The 25,905-nt window shown below is 43.8% G+C and overlaps 3 protein-coding genes across 4 annotated transcripts in view; all 3 read left to right on the top strand.

Annotated features, from left to right (window-relative positions):
* The window catches only part of LOC147336683 (NACHT, LRR and PYD domains-containing protein 12-like), a 206,880-nt gene that overhangs the window by 68,225 nt on the left and 112,750 nt on the right, over positions 1–25,905 (top strand). The gene's annotated exons all lie outside the window — the stretch shown is intronic.
* Positions 4,312–14,704, top strand: LOC147336690 (uncharacterized). The gene is made up of 5 exons (XM_086285615.1): positions 4,312–4,343; positions 6,152–6,283; positions 6,368–6,460; positions 9,868–9,969; positions 14,587–14,704. Exons 2-5 carry the CDS (start codon positions 6,195–6,197, stop codon positions 14,702–14,704), a joined length of 402 nt encoding a protein of 133 aa, XP_086141741.1. The 5' UTR covers positions 4,312–4,343; positions 6,152–6,194.
* On the top strand, positions 18,021–22,125 carry LOC147336689 (protein NLRC3-like). 2 transcript variants are annotated; one of them, XM_086285587.1, is made up of 3 exons: positions 18,021–18,094; positions 18,214–20,047; positions 21,945–22,125. In XM_086285587.1, the coding sequence occupies exons 2-3, from the start codon at positions 18,411–18,413 to the stop codon at positions 22,123–22,125; spliced, it is 1,818 nt and encodes a 605-aa protein (XP_086141713.1). In that variant the 5' UTR covers positions 18,021–18,094; positions 18,214–18,410. The 2 variants fall into 2 exon arrangements, with proteins under 2 accessions (XP_086141713.1, XP_086141712.1); XM_086285586.1 differs by having other exon boundaries at positions 18,211–20,047.

Here is a 25,905-nt window from a genome sequence, read left to right as displayed (position 1 = left end):
ATGCAGTCATTACATGGACATGTTTCATTTTAAAATGAGATCAGAATAGTTTGGCATTAAGTCATAAATCTGTGTTCACAAACATGTTTATCTCTCTTGTGTTTACTGCGCGGGTCTGTGATCCTCTGGTAAATGTAGCTGTAAATGTTGTTTTCCAATATAGACGAGTACTGCTGCCTTCATACACCGATGTTCTCCATGTTCTTTGCAAATAATGCAAATGCTTGTGGATGGTGCTGAGGATTTATATGACATCTTTCAGTGAACCCCACAGGCTGAGTTCTTCTCTCTTTGCCTAACTGCTTGCTGTCTCTGAACCAAAAGAGCTCCAAGTCACATTATCCATGTGCTCAAGTGCAAGTGCTGCTCCATGTTCTCAGCCAGTGGTGTGACTGGTGTGGGGACAGGTGAACCAGTCTGACTGAAGCTGGGAGGTGAGGACTTCATTCATTTAATAACAGCCCCTCTCGCTCAGTTTTTTCATTCGCTCTTGCTCAGATCGCTGCAAACCTGCTCGCAGTGTGTCGCTCAGTGTGGTTTATCATCTTCATCTTAACTTCCTGCTTCTATCATGGTTAAAGCTGATGAATCCTCTGGACATCAAACACTGATGGTGTTATTGGAGCTGAGTGAAGTTTGATGGCTTTATTATCCACGCTGTGACACATGGCAGCTGTCAGAGCAGAACACATGAAGTCAGCAGGTGTGTTTAAATTCAGCCTCTGCTTCCTCTGGAGGTCCATGACATCACAGCGTGGCCGCAAAGGGCGTCCAGAATCCTAGCCTCCCACAGACGTGTCCACCTTCTCCCTGGATTTGAAGCACAGGTGGGCCCACCCTATCCCAAGATGCATTGCAGCATGGTGGTGGAACATATATTTTGGGTCCAGAGATGGAGCAGCTCTCTCTCTCTAAGTCTTTGAGGATGTTTTCTGTTTGAGTCTGGCTTCAGTCTAATTTAGCAGCTGTGACATCAGAGATTGTAGGGGAGGAACAGCCACACCCACAGGTGAGTTTCCCACCCAGAAACACAGCGTGAACATCACCTCTGTCTGTGCTGTGTTGGTCACAAGCTTTGTTCTGGGCTTTTTTTTTTTTTTTTTTTTGTTGCCTGTCCCATTTGGTTCTTTAGCCATCAGAATTGTTGTCTGAAGACCAACAAGGATACCCAATGGATTTACTTTGCCAAATGGATCATCGTGGCATTGCCGTATTGTTCCATTTGGTCGATCTTTGTTTTTATTATTTATTATATTTTATTTTCAGATGTTACAGACGGGACAGACATGAGTGAGGGATAGGAAAGGGAGAAAGAAAGAGGAAGGAAAGGAAAAACAGAAGGGGAGAGGGACAGTGAGAAAGGGGGGGAGAAAAAAAAATCTCCTGGATCACCTGTTGAGAGAAGAATAGAAAACAAGCAAAAAAACAAAAAAAAAACAAAGCAACATACTAAACACAACACCATCGCATTAATCGAGGTAAGTGTAAACAGCAGTAAATACTAAATATTCAATGTTGTTGTGCAGCACGCAGGACAGATGTGCTTCGAAGTAGCAGCCAAGAAAGGTGTAATTTAAGTCTACGAGCAGTGAACACCCGTGTGCATACCTGTGTGGATCAGCGCGCTTGTATTCCAAAGGTTTCTCCATGTAACGATCTGCTAGGGAGTGTGGGGGGGGCCACAGCCCCGTCCTCCAGGGTATGAAGCAGGTATGGAGGAGATCAAAACTCCAGACATCCAGAGGCCCCCAGAACACAAGAGACCATGGAAGACCAACAGAGGGGCAGCCGCGCCACTGTTCCAGTAAGAGCTAAGGAGAGTCCCAGATGAGGGCTCATTCAGCAGCCGCGGAGCAGAAGCCAGGGGGAGTTGCAGTGACGCGCCCGTGAGCTCCGCCGGCAGCCAGCTGTGCCTGAGTGACCGAGCCCCAGGCCGAGAGGCCGGGGGCACCCCACCTCCGAAGTGGTCCGAGCGACAAGCGGCCGCCAAGGAGTGAGCCGGTGTGTACCTGGACGCCCACCCCCAGACACAAAGAACCACCAACGCACCGACACCTGAGGGAGTCCGCCACTGGCAGGGGAAGTGGTGGTGGGTGGAGATAGGCCTCCAAACCTTGGAGGGCCTGAGGTGTCCCCAGAGAGGTGGTGTCTGATACCCAACCTGACATATAGACACAGACATACAGGCACACACAGACACAAACATCCATTCCCCCCCTCATGCTCTCATATGCACTTACTCCACACTCAACCAACGTGGAGACAGACATAAAGAGACGCTGTACACACAATCACACTCCCCAAGCGTACTCTACAAACCGGGTCTAGGTACCCTGTTCTGGGCTTTTAAGTGGAGGGTGGAGCTTGTGAGTGATGGAAGCCGAGAGCGGTGTTTGCACATGCTCAGTGTGACAGGATGTTGGCTGCTGTGTTTGCACATGCTCAGTGTGACAGGATGTTGGCTGCTGTGTTTGCACATGCTCAGTGTGACAGGATGTTGGCTGCTGTGAAAGCTGAATGCTCTCTGGTTAGAAGTGATGTCACACATTAGGATAACTGTGCTAGCTTTCTGTCAGAGTACCAGGGCCTCGCTTTGACCACATGACTCTCAGTACACAGCATGATGTGTGCGCTGTAAACAGGAAGCAGAGGAGCAGGACTGAGGTAAACCTCTGAGGGATCAAACTGAGACTGAGCTCCAGATGTTTCCACATGTTTCTGCTCTGCGTGTGTTTGATGATTATTTCAGGTATAGATGATGGAATATGACCAGTCTGATGTCAGCCTGCTTCTCTGACAGCGCCTCACCTCTCTATGCTGCCCCCTGCTGGCTCTTATCATTACTGACTGAGTCCTTGCTGCCACTTTATTAGGTACAGCTTGCTAACACAGGCTCAGACCTGCTTTGCCTTTACAGATACCTTAAACCTTCATGGCTCAGATTCAGCGAGGTGCTGGAAACATCCCTCAGAGTCATGTCATCAGTGACGCCTGCTTCAGCACTGACAGACAGAAAAGTGCATCCACATAAACAGGAAATATAATAATAATAATCAAATGCTGGTTCTCATCTTTTCAGCCCTTTGTCTGGATGTTAGTCCAGCTGTGTGTGTTTGTGATGACAGTAAATAAATGTCAGACTTACAGCTCCTGTTTTACTGCATTAAAGTAACATGGATGGTAGTGAAAGCAGGAAATAACAAATGTAGCACAGCAGCAGCGTTTAACACGTCTGAGCTGGAAACAGAAACTCTGGGATGAACATCATTCATAGAACAGCTTCCAGCTTCTTTTGCTCGGCTACAGTTTGGATGGATTTGCATTTAAAGATGCAACGAGACTGAAATGGTTAGGGTCAGCAGGTCAAAGATCAGAGCTTCAGTGTGTCTGAGGGCAGCCTCACGCTGGAGAAGGATGAAGGAGTCTGACCTGAGCCAGTGTTTGACATGAACACATCAGCACTGCTGTCAGTGAGCCTAACGACAGCCGTTAGCATCATTTCAGTGTTTCAGTCATAAAAACACTTCCTGTCACTGTGGTGGTTACAGTGACATCATGCAGTTTGTGCTTTGACCTCCAGAGGGCGACAAATCCGCACAGACAGAGAGCTCCATTCAAACTTTGCTGCCATCAGTAATAATTCTTCAAATATAATCATCAGTGTTTGAGCAGCTATGATATCAGGGACAATCTAGACATGTGTGACAATACTGAACATGTCACATGACACACCTTAAACATCATGTGATCCACTCTCAGTCTGCACTTTCATTCATTACTTCAACAGGTTGAAATGAGCTTTGAAGAAACCTTCAGTGAAATAAAGCTTTCATCACAGGATTCATGTGAGCAGCAGATGAACTTTGTACCAACAACATCTTCAATAACAGAGTCTGAAGGAAGCTCAGGTGTTGATGCTGCTCACTGATTGGACGGTTGGTTTCAAATGTCTGCCTCCGCCTCTGCTGCACAGGTGAAGGTAGAAAGTGTGACTGGATCTATAGACTGGAAACAGAGAAACATGCTGAACATTTGAAGCTTTGCAGCAGAAATGTTCATGTTACAAATACAGCAGAGCTGATCTGGGATCAGTGTGTTCACACCTGCAGCTACAACAAGGTTTCATGTCTCCACACGTCAGCATGTGAACTTTACTCTGACTCAGTCTGAGCAGTCAGACGGCATATTTTTAAAGTTAACACATCAGCACACACAGAGCTGAGCCCCTCCCACCTGTGAGCTTCAGGTGGAGTCCCGCCTCCTTCCAGGAAGCAGCTCACCTGTGTGTCTGTGTTTAGTGTCCAGGTGTGGAGTGAAGCTTGTTGTTGGTGTGTGAAGAAACTGTAAGTTTGCTTTGTTTCCTCCTTTAACGATTTGTCTTTGTATTCATGGAAACAGCACAAGCTAAAAAAAGTCACAAGTTAGTCTTTTACCTACATGTAGTTGATAGTTTCTAGATTCTCATGTCTGACTCTGCTTTAAAATACTGCGTCATAAAATGTCCACTTTGTTCACACCATAAATGGGTTTGACAGGTTTTACATTTCGAACATAAACTCACTGCACTTTGGTTAATGACAAAAACTATTTAAAGATAAATGCATTTAAACGATCAATTTTTTAAAAATATTTTTTTAATAAAAGTCACAAGTTTCTGGTTAGGCATAGTATTTATACTATATTCTGACTTTTAAAATAATACAATACGTATTTAAAGTCATTGGTCTTTGCAAAGTGCCGGGTTACAAATGTTATTCAGTCTCTATCTGTGAAATAATCTGTGAATAAAGGAACATGAACATGAACACTTCTGAGAAAATGATTTTTTTTGTCCAACTATTTACAGGGGCTTGAGTATAAAAGCTGAGAGTCTTTAAGCTCTTCTTAGCTGAAAAAACTGTAACATAAATATGTTTTTGCTGAGCAGCAAGTAAAACTGCCCTATTGCCTAAAAGTAAATCCCTGATGCCAATTGTAAGGTTAATATTGTTGATTGTCATTTATGCTTAGAAATATTTACTCATATATGCTTAGAGTTTTATAATCGATTGCATGATGATAGAGGTTTGATCCTTAGTAGTCTGTAAAGACTCTGTGTGCCTTCCAGAGTGCTCTGGCATGCACACACAACTTGGGATCATGAGAGAGGTCATACCTTCTTTTATTGTTTTATACCTTAACTTAGTCTTGTCTCCTCTGAGCTCAGTTTCTGAAGGCATCTCATATTAAAATAAATAAAAAAAATATAATGAGAAAATAAGAATTAAGAATATATATTTAAATCCCAACAATAGCTGGACTGCAGGTTTAGGGAAGTTGTTTATGGGGTCACATCTTGACCCCCACACATACAAACACATCTGTGGTTGTATGTGTCCAGTATGAGTTTTGTCCAGTTCTCTCCCTCATGCACGAGAAGCTCAAAGAGCTCTGCCTGGTGTTCAAAGCTTTTTGCTGTTGTAGTTCAATTGTCTCTGTTCCAGCGAGGGGTTGTGCGAGGCAGACCCATCACCAACCATCATCTTTATGCTGGCATTATGTCCTGTTCATGCTCTTAGTAAAGTATGTTTGAAAAGAAAACAAAGTCAAGTCATGCAGAAGGTTGAAGAGTGGTACACTATTCGTGTTGAAAAAATAAATGCACTTTATTGATAATCCACAAGTTGCAGACTTAAAAAAATATCATTCTATTTTTAATGAAGTTGAAACTGCTCAGTGAAAAAAGGGAGATATAAGATACATTTAACTCTGACAACACAAAGATAAACAGCTACAAATTAATTTGAAAATCTCCTCCCACTTCTCACCTGTCCTACAGTTTGTTTGTTTTTTATGTCATAACACAAGCATTAGCAAAAACATGATCCGAGCAAATAATTTCATTTCATGGGTAAAATTAAATTCCTTGCACATAAATGCAATAACTCAGCAGCCGCGCTCACAAAGAAGCCATTCAACCTACAACACCGTCTTGGAGGCGGAGCCCAAAGAGCAGCTAGCAGTTACAGTATGAACTCTCTGTAAGCAGTGAGCTTGGTCCTGGGCACTGTTACTGAAATGAAAGCTGTGTCTCAGATGGATGTTAGTCCAACACATCAGACACGACCTCTGCAGCTCTCAGTTGATGTGCACATGAATGTTTCCTCTGCAGGTGAAGGTAGAAAGTGTGTGTGAGCTGATGTGAATTGAGCAGCATGGATCAGTGTGAGGACAGAGAGGAGGGAGTCCCTCCCTCTAAAAGCACTCTGTGTGGGGAACATGAGAGCCAGACCAAAGCTCAGAGGTGAGATGACCATCTCTAACTGTCCATGACTCTTCTCCATGTCACAGCTCAGCACTCACATCACTGCTCCATCATTATTCACAGGAACCAGCCTGGACCTCCACCCAGCTCTGTGTCCTGTAAGAGTGACCGGTCTAAAGATTTCATCATTGAGTTTAAAGTCTCTGCTGCAGAGAGGTGAGCTGTTAGTAACAAGAACTCTCTGATTTAAATGATTTTGATGTTTCCTGGTTTCTAAAATGCATCTCTGTAGCAGAGCAGTGTCTCCAAGGACACACAGGCTCAGCAGTAACTGTCAGTTTATCTGGTTTTAAGACACATTTGGACTCAATTGGCTGTTTTTAACTATTTATTTTAATCAGAGGTGTAAATCTAGACCTCACACATCTGGATCCTAAACTATGATAGAAACAGCTGCTAGCAGTGGGTAGTCTGACTCTGATACGCTGCTCTAGAAAGCAAACAAAGGTTTGTGCAGCTCCTCTTCAGAAAAGTGTTCAGACACTTATCAAAGTGTCTGAAATGTAACATTCCAACTTCCCCTTTAGTGTGTTTGTTGGGCAGCTTAGATAATGTCACTTCAGAAAAGAATATAGCCCATATGATTTTCACTGCCCTATGCATAGCCAAGAAAACTGTCCTCATGATCTGGAAAAATAAAAATAATCTTAATTCTAACCAATATAGAAATTATCTATTAGATTACATTAGTCTTGATACAGCCTCTGCCACCACATCAGATCAATTGCTCTGGGCTCCTTTGATCAGCTCCATCACCTAGTGGGGGTAGGGGGTCATAGTTTGGTCCCGCCTTCACTGCTGTGATTGGTGTGGGGGTAGGGACAGGCTTAGGGCGTCGGGGGGTTCCCCGGAGGCATCTTCCTTGGGGGGCTCAACCCGGGGTAGCGGTCATGTCCCATTGGGGGCTCTGTTGGCTCTTAGGTGACTGTTTCCTCGTGGCTGCGTGCAGCGGGGCTAGGGGAGGGTCTGTGCTGACGGACGTGGGTTACTGACCTGGTAGCCTGGCTGCCCCTGGGTGGGTCCGGGATGGGCGTGAGGGTCTGGAGGCGCTCCGTCTCTGGGCCGGGGCTCTGGCCGGGCCTCAGGGGCTTGGGTCCTGGTTGGTGTGTTGCCGGGGTGGTGGGCGGGTGGGTGCATGGGGGCCTGGCCCTGGCGCAGGGTGCCGCCGGTGCGTCGAGCCACCTGGGGGGCTCTTCAACTGGTGGGGGAGATTGTCACACCTTGCAGGAGCTTTCCTCTCCTCAGGAACTCTCTCTGCAGGAGGGGGAGATACAGGAGAGGTGGAGGAAGATCTCAGCCTGGGCGTTTACTGTCTTATGTAGTCTGGAAGATGAGTGGATGGTGGAGTGGGTGCAGTTTTCTCTGTGGTGGGGTTGGGTGGACTGTCCCGGACTCTGTGGGGCCGGGCGGTGCTGCTGCACTGGGCCCCGGTCTGGATGGGCCTGGGCCCCCTTTCCCTGGCGGGTCGCGGAGTATGGGGGTGCCTACTGGGGTCAGCGGGGGAGCTGGCCCCAGGGAGGGGTCACCTTCACCCCATCTCCAGCTGCCTCCCTCTTCCCGCTCCACCACAACCACCCACACATGCAGGGCCTTGGAGTAGGGGTATGTCACCACGGTGCAGAGGAGGCTACCCCCCCCCCCCCTCTGTCCCCTTCCGGCTGCCTCTGCCTCAATTTTATCCCACAACTTAGACATTCACATTACTCACACCCTCATTACACATAGATATAGGATCTTGGGGGTGGGCACGATACACGGAGTCCAAGTTACCATCAGGGTGTACACCTCACCCTTGGCGTCGTTGCCCACCTCTCGATTTTAAATACACGTAGACATTGAGGGCTAGCAGGAGGGACTATGCGCTTACCTGCTGCTCTCTGGCAGGTAGCTCCATGCCCTCCTGGGTTTTAAATGCACCTTAGAACACACATGCATCAACACTACAATGAGCGGGTGGAGGGAGGTTTGGAGTCTTCTCTCACCCCCGTTCTCTGCGGCCTGCTGAGACGCCACCTCTCTGGGGACATCTCAGGCCCTCCAAGGTTTGGAGTCCTACCCCCCCCCCCCCACCACCACCACCACCACCACCACTTCCCCTGCCAGTGGCGGACTCCCTCAGACATCGGTGTGTTGGTGGTTCTTTGTGTCTGGGGATGGGCGTCCAGGTACACACCGGCTCACTCCTTGGCGCCGCTTATCGGGGCCTGGAGCCCGGGGCTCGCTCGGGCCACTTCGGAGGTGGGGTGCCCCCGACCTCTCGGCCTGGGGCTCGGTCACTCAGGCACAGCTGGCTGCCGGCGGAGCTCACGGGCGCGTCACTGCAACCCCCCCTGGCTTCTGCTCCGCGGCTGCTGGGTGAGCCCTCATCTGGGACTCTCCTCAGCTCTTTCTGGGACAGTGGCGCGGCTGCCCCTCTGTTGGTCTTCCTTGGTCTCTTGTGTTCTGGGGGCCTCTGGATGTCTGGAGTTTTGATCTCCTCCATACCTGCTTCATGCCCTGGAGGACGGGGCTGTGGCCCCCCCACACCCTCTAGCAGATCATTACATGAAGGAACCTTTTAAAAACAAGCGCGTCCATGCTCACAGGTGTACACACGGGTGATCACACCCACAAACTACACCCTTTTTGGCTCCTACCTCAAAGCACACTGTGTTCTGTTGATCTTATGTGCTGCACAATAATGTTTAATATTTAGTATTTACTGTCATATTCCCATATATCATTGTGATGTTGTTTATTATATTACTCTTGTTTTCTTCTGCTTGTTCTCTTTTTTCTTTCTCAACAGGTGATCCAGGTGATCGATATATGCATTTTTTTTTTCTGCCCATTCTGTTGGTTTTTGTTTTTTGCCCTTCTCCCCCGTCCCTCTTCTCAGCTGTTTCTCTTTCCCTCTTTCTTTCTCCCCTTCTTTCCCCCAGTCAAGTCTGTCCCGTATTCAGCAAGTGAAAATAAAATAAACAATAAAAGGTGAATCAAATGGACCATTACGGCAAGGCTGGGATGGTCAATTTGGTAAAGTAAATCCGTTGGGCATCTTTCTTTGCCTTTAGACAACAATTCTGATGGCAAAAGAGCCAAACGGGACAGGCAAAAAAAAAAAAAGAAAAAAAAAGTGTTCAGAGAGCAGCTGCTGTATTAGACAAAGGCTTGTCGTGTGAGCCCAGATGTGTGTAACAGCTGGATGAAGGAGAACCATCACAGTCACGTCTCCATCCCGCCTTTATTAATGAACTTCCTGTTGCTTGCAGATGACAGGAACACAAAGTGTTTGTGCCACGTGATGCTGCAGGATTTGTTAACATGTCCATGATGGTAACATCTCCTCGTCTAACTGCAAACACATGAGCGCTCCTAACGGCAGCTATCACAGCCACACAGGCAGACTGTGTCTCACTGTTGCATTCAGGGACATTTGTTTTCCTGTAAAAAGCTGAACTCTAATCTAAGAGGACTGTTACTGACAGCAAACAGCTGCATTATCTGCAGTCTGTGTGATCACAGCTGCTTCAATCACTTTATCAGAGAATTGATCATTGAATAAAACATGTTTGTGTCTGCAGAGGTCAGAGGTCACAGTCTGCAGGATCCAGCTGTCCGTCTGTGAGGAGTGACTGGTCCATACATCACCCTCCAGACTTCAGTGCTGAACCTGGACCAACGAGGTCAGAGAACTGTGATGACTCCTTTACATGTTTGTGTTTTCCTGGATAAATATGACCAAAGATTCATTAAAAAGATAAAAATCTTAAACTTTGTCCTGTAGCGCTGTGTGGCAGGCAGGATTGGACCCAAACACAACAGGATGAAGTCAAAGAGGCAGCTTTATTTCAGCTGTGAACATGCAAACAGCAGAAATAAGGAAACATAACTGTAGGTTTGCAGTGAATGAAGCCTCAGCTCGACGCTCCACTTTGTCCCTCTTTTCCTTCTCCAAACAGCCACATCAGGAGTCTTTGATGGAGTTTTAAAATATTTAATTACAAATGTCCAAAGATGGGTTCAGGATACCTGAATCCACAGTTATTAAAGCTAAAATAGTTCACAGGGTTTGGACTTTGTTAGGTGACGAGAGAACATCAAAGTGTTTTTTATCTTTATTTTTATTAGTCCTTTATTTATTCAGGTAAAAAAATCTCATTGAGATTAAAAATCTCATTTCCAAGAGAGACCTGGCATCATGGCAACAAAAGTCACATACCACATAGGTATATAACATTTAAAACAAATACAATATCAGGGCTCTAGACTAACTTTTTGACATGGGCGCACCGGTACGCCTAACTTTAAAAATTTAGGCGTACCAGCACAAAAGTTAGGCGCACTCAAATTTTTCAACCGCATGGCTTAACACCGCAGTTTTACATGTGCACTTTCTTTGGGGGGGAAGTCCATACAGACAATATTCATTTCTAAATTATTAACTAACAAACTTGTGCTTAAAGTGCTTATTCAATATTGTAGAAAATGTTAAACTTAATCATCATCTCGGCCTCCTCTGACGACCTCTTTGCTGCTGTCTGTTGCTGAAAGGCAGTGGGGAGAGGGGACACTTGGGCAGTGCATTTATTGCAGCATATAATGTGTTTCCTGGATACACTGTGCTTTGTCAGCATTCAAAGATTGATGGCACCATGTCAGAGCACTGGCTATGAATTTCAGACGGTTCAGGCCTTAACTTAACAAAAAAGTTATCAATCGTTCTTTTCATCTTCTCTTATTACCCACAGCTACATCCACTTCTGTCGGGCGTAGGCTGCTCACTAGGGCTGGGTATCATCACTGATTTCTATAATCCATTCGATTCCGGTTCTCAAAGTCCTGATTTGATTCAATTTAGCCTCAGACAGTCAGAAATATTATAACTCTGATCATTTATCAGTACATGAGACTTCATCAGAATTGTGAACATCACAGTAGATGCCTTTGTGTGAAAGTAACTGAGAATAAAACACAGAAAAACATGAAGGAGATTTTCCTGGTCTGGCTTTTTATAGCAGATAACCTTAAAAATATTCTGCAATATTCTGCAATTTTGCATGATTTTAAGAAGTTTAAATTTCTTCAGTATTGACCAGCAGAAATTAGGCTTTCTTGTCCGAGGTCATTTAAGTGAAAAAATAAAAAGACAGCGCTGTAAACAAGGGTAGACTGGTGGGTAATAAGCAAATGAATAATGCAGAAAACAGATTTGAGACGGGAAACTGTTCCTGAAGTACACAGAGAGAGAGCTGTGCAGGAAGTGTGATTTTTATCGTGGTGGAAGCAAAACAGCAAAACTCAGAGGGAATTCATGACGACATTGATCAACTGTGAAGCGTAGTTTGCTGCTTCTTTTGCTGCTGGCTCGGCAAATTTTGGTTGGAGAGAGGCAAAACCTGCAGCTCAGAATCAGCGCAAAAAAGATGTAAACACAGAGCGGACCCGACGCATCAGAATCGCTGAGCTCCGACAGTGTGTCCGTCTACGGGCCGTCAGGTGAGAAAGCTGAGAAAGACAAAGCTAATTCTGATGCGTCGGGTCCGCTCTGTGTTTACGTCTTTGTGTGGAATCCGTTAATGAATTGATATCGCTTTATTCAAGCTACTCACCTCTCTCTTCCACCTGCACTTTCAACTGGACCACGGCCAATCAGAGAGGTCCCGCCCCTGACTATCTCTGATTGGTTTAGTCCACGATAGGGGCATAATGTGTGTCTGTTGTTGACCACATGGAGAGTTGCAGAGAATTTATTTATTTTTTGTTACCCCAACAGTTGGTCACACAGGTGCGACCAAATATTTATTTTTAGTCGCACCACTGAAAAATTTGGTCGTACTCTAGAGCCCTGAATATCCCATACCAACATGTGTAAAATATACAATAACAGATCAAATTAAGAGTACATTAAAAACAATCACACTGAGTAAAAGAGCTGTTCTCTCGTTCCTTTAAGACAGACTTAAACTCTCCCAAGGTAACCAATTCTGATAATTTCAGTTCCTTCTGCAGTTTATTATTATTATAAGCAGGGGCAGCGTATTTAAAAGCCTTTTTCCCCAATTCTGTTCTGATTTTTGGGACAATCAATTGTATGATTTTGTGCGAACGAAGGCTGTATTGGTTGTGGTTTTTACACATATAAACACATAAATAAGATGGAACCAGCCCAAGGAGAGATTTATAGATAAAGATCAACCAATGGGAGAGTCTGCGAATATGCAAAGATGGACATTTAGCAGCAGCATACAAAGAACAATGATGTACACGATTTCCATAGCCAGTAATAAAACGTAAAGCACAATGGTATACAGTATCCAACCTCTTTAGGTAGTGGGCAGGTGCATTCATAAAAAGCAGGTCACCATAATCCAATGAAGGTAAAAAGGTTGCACGAATCAAATGTTTTCTCACTTGGAGGGAGAAACAGGATTGGTTTCTAAAAAAGTAACCTAGTTTTAGTTTTAACTTCGACACAAGCCTTTGAATGTGAGACTTAAATGACAAATTCTGATCTATAATGATCCCTAGATACTTGTAAGACGTGACCATTTCAATTTCGGTTCTTTGAATTGTTTTAATCTTAGGAGACGTAGCTAACAACTCTTTGCCATTTGAGAATAACATGAACTTGGATTTCTCTGGATTTAACACCAACTTAATTTGAGTTAAATGGGACTGAACGACATCAAAGGCAGACTGAAGAAACTGCAGGGTTTGTGCTACTGAAGGGGATGAACAATAAATAATTGTGTCATCTGCATAAAGATGAAATGCTGCATTTGACAAATTATCACAAAGGTTGTTTATGTAAAGAGAAAATAGCAATGGTCCTAATATGGAGCCCTGCGGAGCTCCTTTGGACACTGGGAGAAAAGAGGAAGAAGACCCAGCAGCATGGACACACTGTTTTCTTGCTGACAAGTAATTTGAAAACCAACTTACAGCATTTAGAGATAGACCAATATTGATTAGTCTATTTAATAAAATAGCATGGTCAACTGTATCAAAAGCCTTTGACAAGTCAAGAAAAAGAGCAGCACAGTATTTTTTGCAGTCCATTGATTCAACAATGTCATTAACCACTTTAATAGCAGCAGTTATTGTGCTGTGTTGTTTTCTGAATCCTGACTGATGTTGGGAAAGAACTGAATTTTTGTCCAAAAAGTCTTTCAGTTGTTCACTAATGAACTTTTCTAGAACTTTTGCTAGAACACACAATTTAGATATGGGCCTGTAATTATTAACATCTGAAGGATCACCTCCTTTCAGCAAAGGGAGAACATAGGCAGATTTCCATATTACAGGGATCTCACTTTTCGAGAGGCTAAGATTAAAAATGTAAGTTATTGGTTCTGCTATAAAATCTGCAGCCAACTTAAGAAAATAGGGATCAAGTTGATCCCAAGTTGAGTTTAAGCAGTATTTTTATCACTTCAGTTGCTCTCACAGCCCTGTTTGTTATTTTACCAGAGCTCTAATGTTTCACTCAGTGCTCCCACCAAACACCTTGGAGGACACAGTGTGATTTAGATTTCAGTGGTGCAAACACCAGTCACACAAGCTAACCCATGGAGGCAGCAGCAGGCTTTGTGTTTGGTAAAGTATGTTGGCTTAAACTAAGAGAGTTTAGTTTGTTAGCACAAAGAGCTGTCAGCTAAAGCCCCGAATGCACTTTGAATACAGACGAACTGAGAAAAACACTTTAAATACAGCAAACAGTCAAACTGACAAGATCTTTTTCTGCTGATCATCCACAGCAGTACATTTAGCATTCATGCTAGCAGCAGGCTATGACTGTCCACTGAGCACCAACACAGGTAGGAGTGAGCAGTGATGAAGCAGGACTGTGGGCAAGTTTGAGCTACAATCCTATTGGCTTCTCAGTTTCTCCAAAGAAAAGGGGAAAAATTCTTGGTGTTGTGAAGATGTGAGTTGGTCTTGTTGTCGTGGGGCTGGAAGGATGCTGGCAGTGAGAGGCTTTTCATACAGTGTTCAGTAACAGAATGAGAAGAAAGCCACTGCACATGAAACAAGGTGGTCGTAGTATGTGTGTGATTGTGCCACAATGTCAGATCAGTTGTAGATTCACATGCAGACTTGTCCAGTGAAACCAGTGCAAGTACTGCAGTACAGAGCAAAGACTAAGCAATGGTGTTATTGTAAACTTTAACAAAAGACTGGTATGTGACAAAGAGTAAGTACATTATTTTTATGAGATTGTTCATCATGTCTTTAATTTAATATTTCCAGTTTTTCCTTCCTATCTCATGAAGCTGTTACATTTATTGTTTTTCTTTTAGGATCAATAAGAGGCCAGAATCTCCTGGACCTGAACCCAGCTGTGTTTCCTTAAGTAGCAACGAGTCGAAGGATTTTGTTTTAACCTTTAAAGGCTGTTCTTCTGCTGCTGAGAGGTAATGTGTGTCTAGATGTTGTTCCTGACTCTGTATTTTTGAATAAATCCTCATGTTTAATATCAGCTCAGCTCTTTTTCACACACATTTCTATGTTGGTATGTGAAGCGGTGTGTGTTGGAGTGTTTCCACAAACACAGCAGTCAGAGTGGAAAGAGTGGATGTTGTAGGAGGTGTTTGTGTAGTGAAGAGGCTGAGTGTCTGTAGGACTCCAGCTGCTCCAGCAGGTGTCTCCTTTGTGCTTTGCTTCAAACACAGTGTAGGGAGGAGCTTCCACTCAGGTGTTTCAGGTGTTGCTGGATGGAGGAGGACAAATAGTTTTTTCCCTTCAGTGACACTTCAGCAGCTTAATGTTCTGGGGAGATGTTTGTCTTTATGAAGGTTTATGGATTCTTGTTCTTACTTTGGTTAAACTGAGCAATACATTTTCCATCTAACATTTAAAGTAAATTTCCAGGTGAATAAAAGATCTGCAGCTGCAGCCTCTGTGATGTTTCACAGTCTGAAAGTAACAAATTCAACCAGAGTTCAAACAAAGGCTTAATATACGTGTGTGTTTGATATAATGCCAACAAATACAAATAGGTGTTCTTACAGGTCTTAATCACAGAGGTCTGATAAGTCTGGTGACTTTCACACTCAGCAATTTTGCTGCCTTTTATTTTATATTGGCCTTTTTAAAGTCCTTCAAATGCTCCCACATTCATACAGAGCTTTTAATAGCAAACTGCTTTACAGTCCTTCTCCTCTCACACACGATCACACGACTGATTTGTCTGCAGCAGCTGTGTTACTGCTAGTATTTTATTATGTGTGTAATCTCCTCATATTGTTCCTGTGGTTTAGTTTGACTTCCTTCTGCAAACTCAGCTGCTCTGTTGCTGATACACGTCTCCATGAATATGATTGATCAGATGCTGCCAACACCATGTGTTTCATGTGAGCGCTCAGCTGAAACCCTGGGTTGACTTATCGAGTTAATAACAAGCTTCACGTGACTGTGAATGCTAAAGTGAATCCAGATAAAGGAAAGAGACCCTGCTAATGTTGGACTCACTTCTTAGTGTAGATCCCAGGAGGAAGTTCAACATAGCCATTCTTTGTGCTAGCTCGACCAAACCTGAGACCACAGTGCAGGATAATGATTATCATCTGTCTCTGTCAAGGACATTTAAAATCCACAAATAACAAACATCATTATATTTGATCATTAAAATATGTTTTCACTTAAAGCATGAGCACACTGGTGGATTACAGAAACATGAAAACTCGTTAACAGTAAAGTTAGTTTAGGCGTAAACAAAGTGTCAAACATACTGAAGTAGAAGGACTGATGTTTGTGTTAAAATACCCTCTTAAAGCTGAAATACTGATTCAACTGTCTCCAAAAGTTGATTCTGTTCATCTGGACGCAGCGTTTTGTGGGAGAAACGTTTCGTCATCATCCAGGTGACTCCTTCAGTCTCAGCTGACTGCAGGTTTCAATCTTATAAACAGGACATTTGCATAATGACTGAAACCAGCCCACTGAAGGAACAATGGGCTGGGAGGTCAGTTCCTTAATCTTAATTATGCAAATTCTCATGACCATTGATCAGCAACCACTGATCAATAACCATGAGTACCATTCACAGAGAGTTGGGGAATGGCTGCAATCACAGCATGTAAGATGGTGACAGATGTACCCTTAGGCCCCCTCCTTGATTCAGAGATGGTCTTTCCCTTTTCACGTAAATGGCGTCCTTGACTCCGCCCTCAAACCAGCGTTCCTCCCTGTCCAGGATGTTACATCCTCATCATTGAAAGAGTGTCCACTGGCCTGTAGGTGTAAACAGACTGCAGAGTCCTGGCCTGACGAGGTGGCTCTTCTGTGTTGTAGCCAGAGGTTGTTTGGTTTCCCCGATGTATAAATCCTGCCAATCCTCCTGCACTTAACAGCGTACACTATGTTACTGTGTTTTTGTCGGGGGACCCGATCCTTGGGGTGGACCAGTTTTTGGCGCAGCGTGTTTTGGGGTTTAAAAGCCACAGAGACCCGGTGTTTAGAAAAAATGCGACTCAGCTGCTCCGACACTCCTGACACAAATGGGATAACTACAGGTTTTCTCTTAGGCAGCGGTTGTCCTTCTCTCCTGGATCGGCTGGAGCTTTCTTTAGGAGTCTTTCCAGCTTTGACAAAAGTCCAGCTGGGACACATTTATGTACGTCCAGATGAACAGAATCCACTTTTGGAGATTTACTTTCCTGGATGATTGAGAATGCATCAAGACGTTCCTCCTAAAGTGTTATTCAGTGTTGTGACAGTCAGCTGCTTCAGCTGCTGCTGGGATGGGCTGTGGCAAAGAGCACAGAGAAAATCCAAATCAGAGTTTTTCTCTGAATTAAAAGCAAGGAAACAACAATATATTCTACATGGTGAAACTGATGGTTTATGGTGTTTGGGTCTGTTTTTCTGTATTCATGCAGATAAAGTGTAAACTCAGATGAATTATACCATCAAATGTTAAAGGAAAATATCAGGATGAGTGTCTGTGAGCTGAGAAGGACGTGAAGCGAGCAGTTTATCCCAGAGCTGAAGCTGCTCTGTGTGCAGAGATGAGCTCAGATTCCTGCTGTGATTGATCAACAGTCACAGAAATGTAGACTTGTAGTTATTACTGCAGTATGGTCACAGCAGATACTGATAAACATGTATTATGAGGATGGATGATCAAGTTTCTCACTCTCTCCTTTAAATCTCAGTTTGTTTCTTCTAAACAGTTTATCTGTTAATTTATTAATGAACAACACTGAAAGAGTTTCTGTTATATTTCCCCTTGAACATCAGCTTATTAGGGCGGCATTAGGAAATAGCCCCCCTCCAAAGAATGAATCAATGAATGATGATAATAATAAAATGATTAAAAAGCAGAGCTCAGAGTGGTAGAATGGTCAAACATGGATCCACGGGTGGTTCAACTGCATTTGGTGACGTGACTAAAGCAAATCTTTCAAATAATCCCACCATCAACGGGATGTTGTCTCCTTTACTACGGTTACTTTACTTGGTCACGGTGTGAATTTCTTTGAAATGAACCAAATTCTTTTATTTGTTGGTTGTTGCATATTTAACCTCTACAGTCAGGAAAGTAGGAGATGAGGCCTCAACAATGTTGGGTTTTAGCTGTGGTTCAGGTTAGAGTGAGTGTCCATGGAATAAATGTAAGTCAGTGAACTGGAAACATGACTGTGTTCAAACTTTGTTTTCCTTTTTATAATGAGTCTAATCAAAGGTGGACAGAAGTATCTCCACTTTGACTTTTCTGTGTCACCGTCAGAGCTTCTGCACAGTGTGGAGAAAGATCCAGAAGCAGAGCTGGACTGCAGACAGCCAGTCAGAGCAGCTGTGTACAAAGTAAGACTGAACATCTGTCTGCTGATGGACTCATTTCTGAAAACTGGACTTCTTGTGTTGTTCAGACATTGAAGAGTTTTCTTTCTCTTTAGTCTCATTGTTTTTCTTTCTTTCAGCAGATGTTGGTCTGCAGGAGGTTTTAGATGAACATAAGATCAGTCTGAGGAGGAGATGTGAACGTGTGACTGAAGGAAGTGATGAAACAGGAAGTAGAACCCTCCTCAACACCATCTACACTGAGCTCTACATCACAGAGGGACAGAGTGAAGAGGTTCATACCCAACATGAGGTGAGGCAGCTGGAGACAGCTTCCAAGATGGACGCCCTCCATGACGCTCCAATCAGGTGCCAGGACATCTTTAAAGCCTTACCTGACCAACAGAGACCCATCAGAGTGGTTCTGACCAACGGCGTGGCTGGTGTTGGAAAAACCTTCTCAGTGCAGAAGTTCACTCTGGACTGGGCAGAGGGCTTGGAGAACCAACATGTCAGTGTGGTGGTTCTGCTTTCATTCAGGGAGCTGAACCTGATCAGAGATGAGCAGTACAGTCTTCTGGAGCTGCTCCATGTTTTCCATCCAACATTACAGAAGGTCACAGCAGAGAAGCTGGCTGTCTCTCAGCTTTTGTTCATCTTTGACGGCCTGGATGAAAGCAGACTTTCATTGGATTTCACCAACAGGAAGCTGCTGTCTGATGTCACACAGAAGTCATCAGTCAGCCAGCTGCTGACAAACCTCATCCAGGGGAATCTGCTTCCCTCGGCTCTCGTCTGGATAACTTCCCGACCCGCAGCAGCCAATCAGATCCCTCCTACATGTGTTGACAGGCTAACAGAAGTACGAGGCTTCACTGACGCCCAGAAGGAGGAGTACTTCAGGAGGAGATTCAGTGATGAAGAGCTGTCCAGCAGAATCATCTCCCACATGAAGACATCCAGGAGCCTCCACATCATGTGTAGTATCCCAGTCTTCTGCTGGATCACTGCTACAGTTCTGGAGCACATGTTGACTACAGAGCAGAGAGGAGAGCTGCCCAAGACCCTGACTGACATGTACTCACACTTCCTGCTGGTTCAGACAAGGAGGAAGAAGAACAAGTACCATGAGGGACATGAGACGAGTCCACAGGAGCTGATGGAGGCTGACAGGAAAGTTCTTCTGAAGCTGGGGAGGCTGGCGTTTGAACAGCTGGAGAAAGGAAACATCATGTTCTACCAAGAAGACCTGGAGCAGTGTGGTCTGGATGTGACAGAGGCCTCGGTGTACTCAGGAGTTTGTACAGAGATCTTCAAAAGAGAGTGTGTGATCTTCCAGAAACCAGTCTACTGCTTTGTTCATCTGAGCATTCAGGAGTTTCTGGCTGCAGTCTACATGTTCCACTGTCACACCAACAGGAAGACAGAGGTGGTAGAAGGTTTTCTAGGGAATTTCCGAGAAGAAAACAAAAACAGATATTTTTTTAAGAACATGTTCAAGTCTTATAGCTTCCCATCAATGGATGTCTTTTTGACTAAAGGCATGTATAAATCCCTCCAGAGTAAAAACGGCCACCTGGACCTGTTTGTTCGCTTCCTTCATGGCCTCTGTCTGGAGTCCAACCAGAGACTCTTAGTAGGTCTGCTGGGTCAGACAGAGATCAGTCCAGAAACCATCCAGAGAGTCATCAACAACCTGAAGGAGATGAACAGTGATGAAATCTCTCCTGACAGAAGCATCAACATCTTCCACTGTCTGATGGAGATGAACGACCTCTCAGTACATCAGGAGATCCAAGAGTTCCTGAAGTCAGAGAACAGATCAGAGTTTCTCTCTGAGATCCAGTGCTCAGCTCTGGCCTTCATGCTGCAGATGTCAGAGGAGGTTCTGGATGAGTTGGACCTGCAGAAGTACAACACATCAGAGCGGGGACGACAGAGACTGATTCCAGCTGTGAGGAACTGCAGAAAGGCTGGGTGAGTCCAGATGTGATCATTAACATCATTGATCAGTGTAGGTTAGTAGTTTAATGTTGAAAATAAAATCAGATTGTAACCACAAAGTGTTTGTGTCCGTACGCTGCAACCTTCCACACCATTCCTTTATTGTACAGACTCAGCAGCAGCTCCATGGATCCCAAATCCAAGAGTGGAGAACAGATTTGAAGTGTGTCACATCCATGCAGTCACAGCTGTTTCCACCATGTTTCCACTGATATTATTCCTGTTCAATGACACGTTTCATATCAGTGAATATGTTCTTTAGGACGTCCACTGACATGTTTAAGTGTCCTGCTGGAAATCACTCAAATCATCCATGAAATCCATGAAAAATCCTTTTAGTGTTTCTAAGTTCACCCTCTGTCCTCTCTCTCTCTCCATCCTCCTCACTGCTTCTTTCACTGATAATCACACAAACATCATATTCAGCTACAAAATAACACAATAATATCATCTGATGATCATTATTATAAGAGCAGGATCCATATTTGATATCAGAGTAACACACTGCTTGGTTATGTGCAGTCATCATCAGTGACTGTGGGTCAAACAGAAGCTCTCTGATTGGTTGCTGACCTTGGTCACCTGTCCACTCTCACCTGTTTGTGTTTGCTCTCTCTTTGCTGTCTCCATCCTCTCTCTCCTTTCTCTCCCTCTCTGTCTTTGTATGTCACTCAGGTCCAATGGAAACAGTGACATTTACAAACCAATCAAAGACAGACAAACTGGTCCATGAATTGAATAAAACAAGCAAATAAACTAACTAACTAGTTAACAAACAAACAAACAAACAAACAAGCAAACAACAGTATATAAAATCAAAACAGATCAGAACAGTAGATAAAATCAGTAGTTAAATGTAAGTTTTGAAATTTAAGCTTAAAGTGTGGATTTGGTGCTTTATTCAAATGCAGCTGAGAACAGGTGAGTCTTCAACCTGGATTTAAATAAACTGAGTGTTTCAGCTGATCTGAGGCTTTCTGGGAGTTTGTTCCAGATATAAGGAGCATAAAAGCTGAATGCAGCTTCTCCGTGTCTGGTTCTGACTCTGGGAACTGATAAAAGACCGGATCCAGATGACCTGAGGGATCTGGATGGTTCATACTGGGTCAGGAGGTCATTGATGTATTTTGGTCCTAAACCATTCAGAGCTTTATAGGCCAGCATCAGAACTTTAAAGTCTATCCTCTGACGGACAGGCAGCCAGTGTAAGGACCTCAGAGCTGGACTGATGTGGTCCACTTTTTTGGTCTTAGTGAGGACTCGAGCAGCAGAGTTCTGAATGAGCTGTAGTTGTCTGACTGATTTTTTAGGTAGACCTGTAAAGATGCTGTTACAGTAATCAAGCTTACTAAAGATGAATGCATGGACTAGTTTTTCCAGGTCCTGTTGAGACATCAGATCTTTTATCCTTGATATATTCTTGAGGTGATAGTAAGCTGACTTTGTTATTGTCTTAATGTGTTTTTCTAAGTTTAGGTCTGCATCCATCACTACACCCAAATTTCTCGCCTGGTTTGTGGTTTTTTTCCAAAACAGGAAACAGTCCAAATGTGTGTCTTCACTCTGACTCTGGATCAGATCTCAGTGACAGACTGTGGACATTATGGAAGCCTAAATGTGACACCATCTTCCTCCTTCATCTGCAGATTAAAGCCAAACAAAGATTCTCATTAAAAGTCTGCAGGTCTGAGAGAGACTCAATCGTTGTGTCATGTCAAACACAGTAAGAGGAGCTGAAGCACAGATGTGAAGAGCAGATTCATCAGATTATGACCTCACTCTGTTTTGTCTTCATATACATTCAGTCTGTGTTTATAATGCAGATTTTCTGCTTTTATAATAACACATTTTATATTTTCTATCATCACAGACTGACTGAGTGTCTACTCTCAGAGACTCACTGTGAAGTTGTGGCCTCAGCTCTGAAGTCCAACCCCTCCCATCTGACAGAGCTGGACATGAATGGAAACTACAAGGTGCAGGATTCAGGAGTGAAGCTTCTGTGTGCTGGACTGGAGAGTCCAAACTGTCGACTGGAGACTCTGAGGTGAATTCACTGACTGCAGCTGTTGTACTTTTTCTATATTTCAGGTCTTTGATTGATGTTTGAACCTTTCTTTAGTTCCTAAATGTTCAGGATGTGTCTGAAGACAAATGTGAAGAAGTTTGAGTGCTTTCAGAAATGTTGTCTTTCCAAACGACTGAACAACAGTTTTTCCTTTTGGCTCCTGTTAGGATTCAATATTGAGGAAGGGTACAAGAGGTGATCGAAGAATAACCACACCGATCCGGCCGGGTGAAGTCAAACGAAGATTTTAATGAATACACGCGTGGGAAGACAACTCTGTACGCAGACAGGAAGTAGTCTTCGACTTAATCAAAGCATGAACAGATATTTTATAGCATCAGGGTTTATTTACTGACGCCCCTTCATACGTCACAGATACATTTTATACATAGATCAGATCAACATCATCATGACTTTTCACCTAGAAAATCATCTTCTATTTTCATGGCTAGCCCTTCCTGTCTACCTTTCAGTTCTTGTCTTGTTCCTCTTTCTTGCCGAGACACCAAGAAACGGTTCCTCTTTTACCAAGACAATTTTGCAGTTACAGCCAAACATAACTAACCTCTCCTCTAAATAAATCTAATTTAAAGTGTGTGTGTGTGTGTGTGTTGACCTCACATGCTCTTTGTGTCATCTCTTCACCTACTGTCTGTGTCTCGTCCTCAAATGCTCTTTCTCAATTCACCTGTTGCACTTCTGACCTTTTACCAGACCAGAAGCTCACTGAGACTATGTGTATGTCTTCTACTAAATAAATGTTTTAATCAAGAACCTCTACTAAAACCTTAATATAAAATGATCTGATATATAAGTGTTTTGTAAGCATGTATTGCAATTCCTTCTCTGGCTCCAAGTCACTTGCACAATAGATTGTCCGAACATCGCGCCGAACAAAGCTTCCGACCCCCAATTAATTGACCGAGCTCCAACTCTTTAATAAGCACAGATATGCATTGTGTATAAAATAGTCATAACTGCTTAAGGCCTTCTTAAAGCTATCTGTTACATTGTTAAAGCCTCGTCTTAGCCTGCGGCTCAAAATAACTTCCTGCTTCTTTCTGCATACAACTTCCTGTCAGCCTGCAACTCAGTCTTTCTGAAAGAGACACTGTTTAAACCTTGGAATGCAATATCCATGCTGCAGATTATATTATTAATGCAATGACAATTATTTGACAATAGCAGTAAAATAATTTCCCTCCTCGACACTCCCCCTTTTGACCTCTGGAACACCAGAGGTCACAATACATTGTGTCCTCACGCAGACCCTTCTCTGGTGGTCTCGAACCTCGAGATCTCCAGGATCCTCGCCCCTCCTGTGGTCGCCGAGATCGATCTTCTGCAAAGGAAACAAAACACCTTTTCTTGCATCTCCCTAACTTATCCTATCTGGGACTCTTTAATCAAAAGCCTGATCCTAATTACCTTCTTAACTTATTGACTTGTATTTATGTATACTCTTCAACGTTACTCATCACTTTAAAATTCTTTTAAGCGCTGGTTTCACGTCCAGTTGCTCGCTCTACTTTCCCTTATCTGATCATCAACATCCTGTGCACAAGTTGTCGCTGCTGCAAGTTAATCTACTCCAAAAGAAAACAACCACTTTAATCAATTAAGTTTAAGCATATAAGCAATTACTCCTGTATACATTTCATCATAGCTAAATGCTGCCTTGAAACAACTCCTATGTGTTAACACTAACTTCATTTTAAAACCTCACATTTCCTATGTTATCACCTGTTTTGGTATAACCTTTTTATTTCATTTTGCTCCCTTAATGTAACAATACCTTCTAATTCTAATGTATCAGACTTAACCAAAATATATGCTTTCCTTCCTCTTTGGTCCTTCTTTAAGTTCAGTTAAAAGCTAAATGAATTTAGGGCCTTTTGCCTGGAATCAATACTGTCATGTGTGTTTCTTAACTCTGTGTCTGTAAGCGTGTGCAATCCTTCATGAACTCATATTATCCTCACAGTAGATTGGCTAATCATAGCGCTAGCCAAAGGCTCATGACCCTCCAGAGACAAATTTGAGCCACAACTCCTTTAAAAGCACAAAATGCAATATGTATAAAATAGTTATAACTGCACCTGAAATACAAAGTTAACATCATCATAAACATCTTATGGTCATCAAAGCAATGGGCAGGGCTGCGACCCAATTTAGCCCTGTCTGCGCACAAATTTTAGCCAACTTGCTTTTCAAATTTAGGTTCATCCTCTCTACCTTTCCTTGAGATTGAGGATGAAAGACCGTCCCGAACTTATGTTGCACTCCCAACATCCTCTCTACCTCTTGCAAATCTTTATTCTTGAAGTGAGTACCATTGTCTGATCTAATTCTCTTGGGAAACCCATGCCTTGGAATGTAATGATTGATTAAGCACTTAATCACGCTTTTCGCGTCTTCACATTTAGTCGCCCATGCTTCGGGCCATCCAGTCAAAACATCCACACACACCAGCAAATACCTCACCCCACCTGGGCCTGTATCAATCATGTCGGTATAATCAATCACGACCTCTTCTCCTGGCCTTTCTGGCATGAGAAACTTACCAGCTTCAGGTTTTACTGCTGGCTTTGGGTTGTGTGCCCCACAAATTAGGCACGTTCTGGCCTTTTCCAGTATCATCCTTCTCAAATCAGGATGCCACCATCGGCACAAATTTCTCTCCATCTGTTCCACTCCCACGTGACCAAGCCCGTGAGCCTCATTCACCTTTTGTTCCGCCATTTTGGCCGTTAAAGCGGGACGCCCATCTGGCCCCCTCCACAAACCGCCATCTTGCCAGGCTCCTTTGTTTTCCCACACCCCCTTTTCCTCTGGGGATGTCTCCTCCTGAGCCTGTCTAACTTCTTCCATGCTGTTAGTGCTAACCTCCTCTTCTGGGGTTACCTGCACCAGTTGTCTCTGTCCTTTGTAGCCCGCTGCTTCCTTTGCGGCTTCGTCAGCTTTCTGATTTCCTCTTGCCACCATACTGTCTGCTTGTGAGTGGCCTTTGCATTTTATAATACTTACCTCGTCTGGGTCCTCCAGGGCCTTTTTGTGACAGATGGGTGCCTTAGTGGCCGTTCTGAACCCGGCTCTCTTCCACTGAGCCAGTTCCACCTGAGCTGCTCCAAACGCATATGCTGAGTCAGTGTAGATGTTCACTCTCATGTTTTTAGCCAACCTCAGGGCTCGAGTTAGGGCTATCACTTCAGCTCTCTGGGCCGACTGTTGTCCCTCGATTTTTCCTTCAACCTGGGCTTTCTTAATACAGTCATGTGGTTCTCCTGACCCCATTAGGTCTGCCATATTTATTCCTTCATGTGTGAATATCAGATTTGGCGCCTCTAAAATTTTGCTGAACCTTTGTTGCGTCAGTGGAGTCATTGTGAATGCCTGTGAGTTCACATAGGCCACTACACTGTGTGTAGTAAGCACTTTCAGTGGGTGTTCCCTCACTATATGTGCTGTTTTCTGAATTATCTTTGCTACTCCTGCTGCGTGTTGTGTGCATGTGGGATGCCTTGCTTCTGTTGAATTTAATCTTATGCTGACATACATAAGTACATCCCTACCTCCCCCTTTTTTCTGAAACAACACACCATTCACAACTCCCTTTGTTTCTGAAACATCAAGGTAAAATGCCTCATCATAGTTAGGTGTGGCCAGATCTGTGGCTCTTGACAAATCCTGTTTTAGTGAAATGAACGCTGTCTCTGTGTCCGGCGTCCAAGGCAATTCAGCCTTCAGATTTCGAACACCAACT

This window comes from Aulonocara sp. 'chitande type north' Nkhata Bay, linkage group LG3, assembly GCF_057382095.1.
Source record: "Aulonocara sp. 'chitande type north' Nkhata Bay isolate Kocher_YH1m ecotype deep benthic linkage group LG3, A_spYH_male_GT1.1, whole genome shotgun sequence".
Taxonomy (NCBI): Eukaryota; Metazoa; Chordata; class Actinopteri; order Cichliformes; family Cichlidae; genus Aulonocara; species Aulonocara sp. 'chitande type north' Nkhata Bay.
Note: the sequence above shows the minus strand (reverse complement) of the source record. Positions and strands in the feature narration are given on the sequence as shown.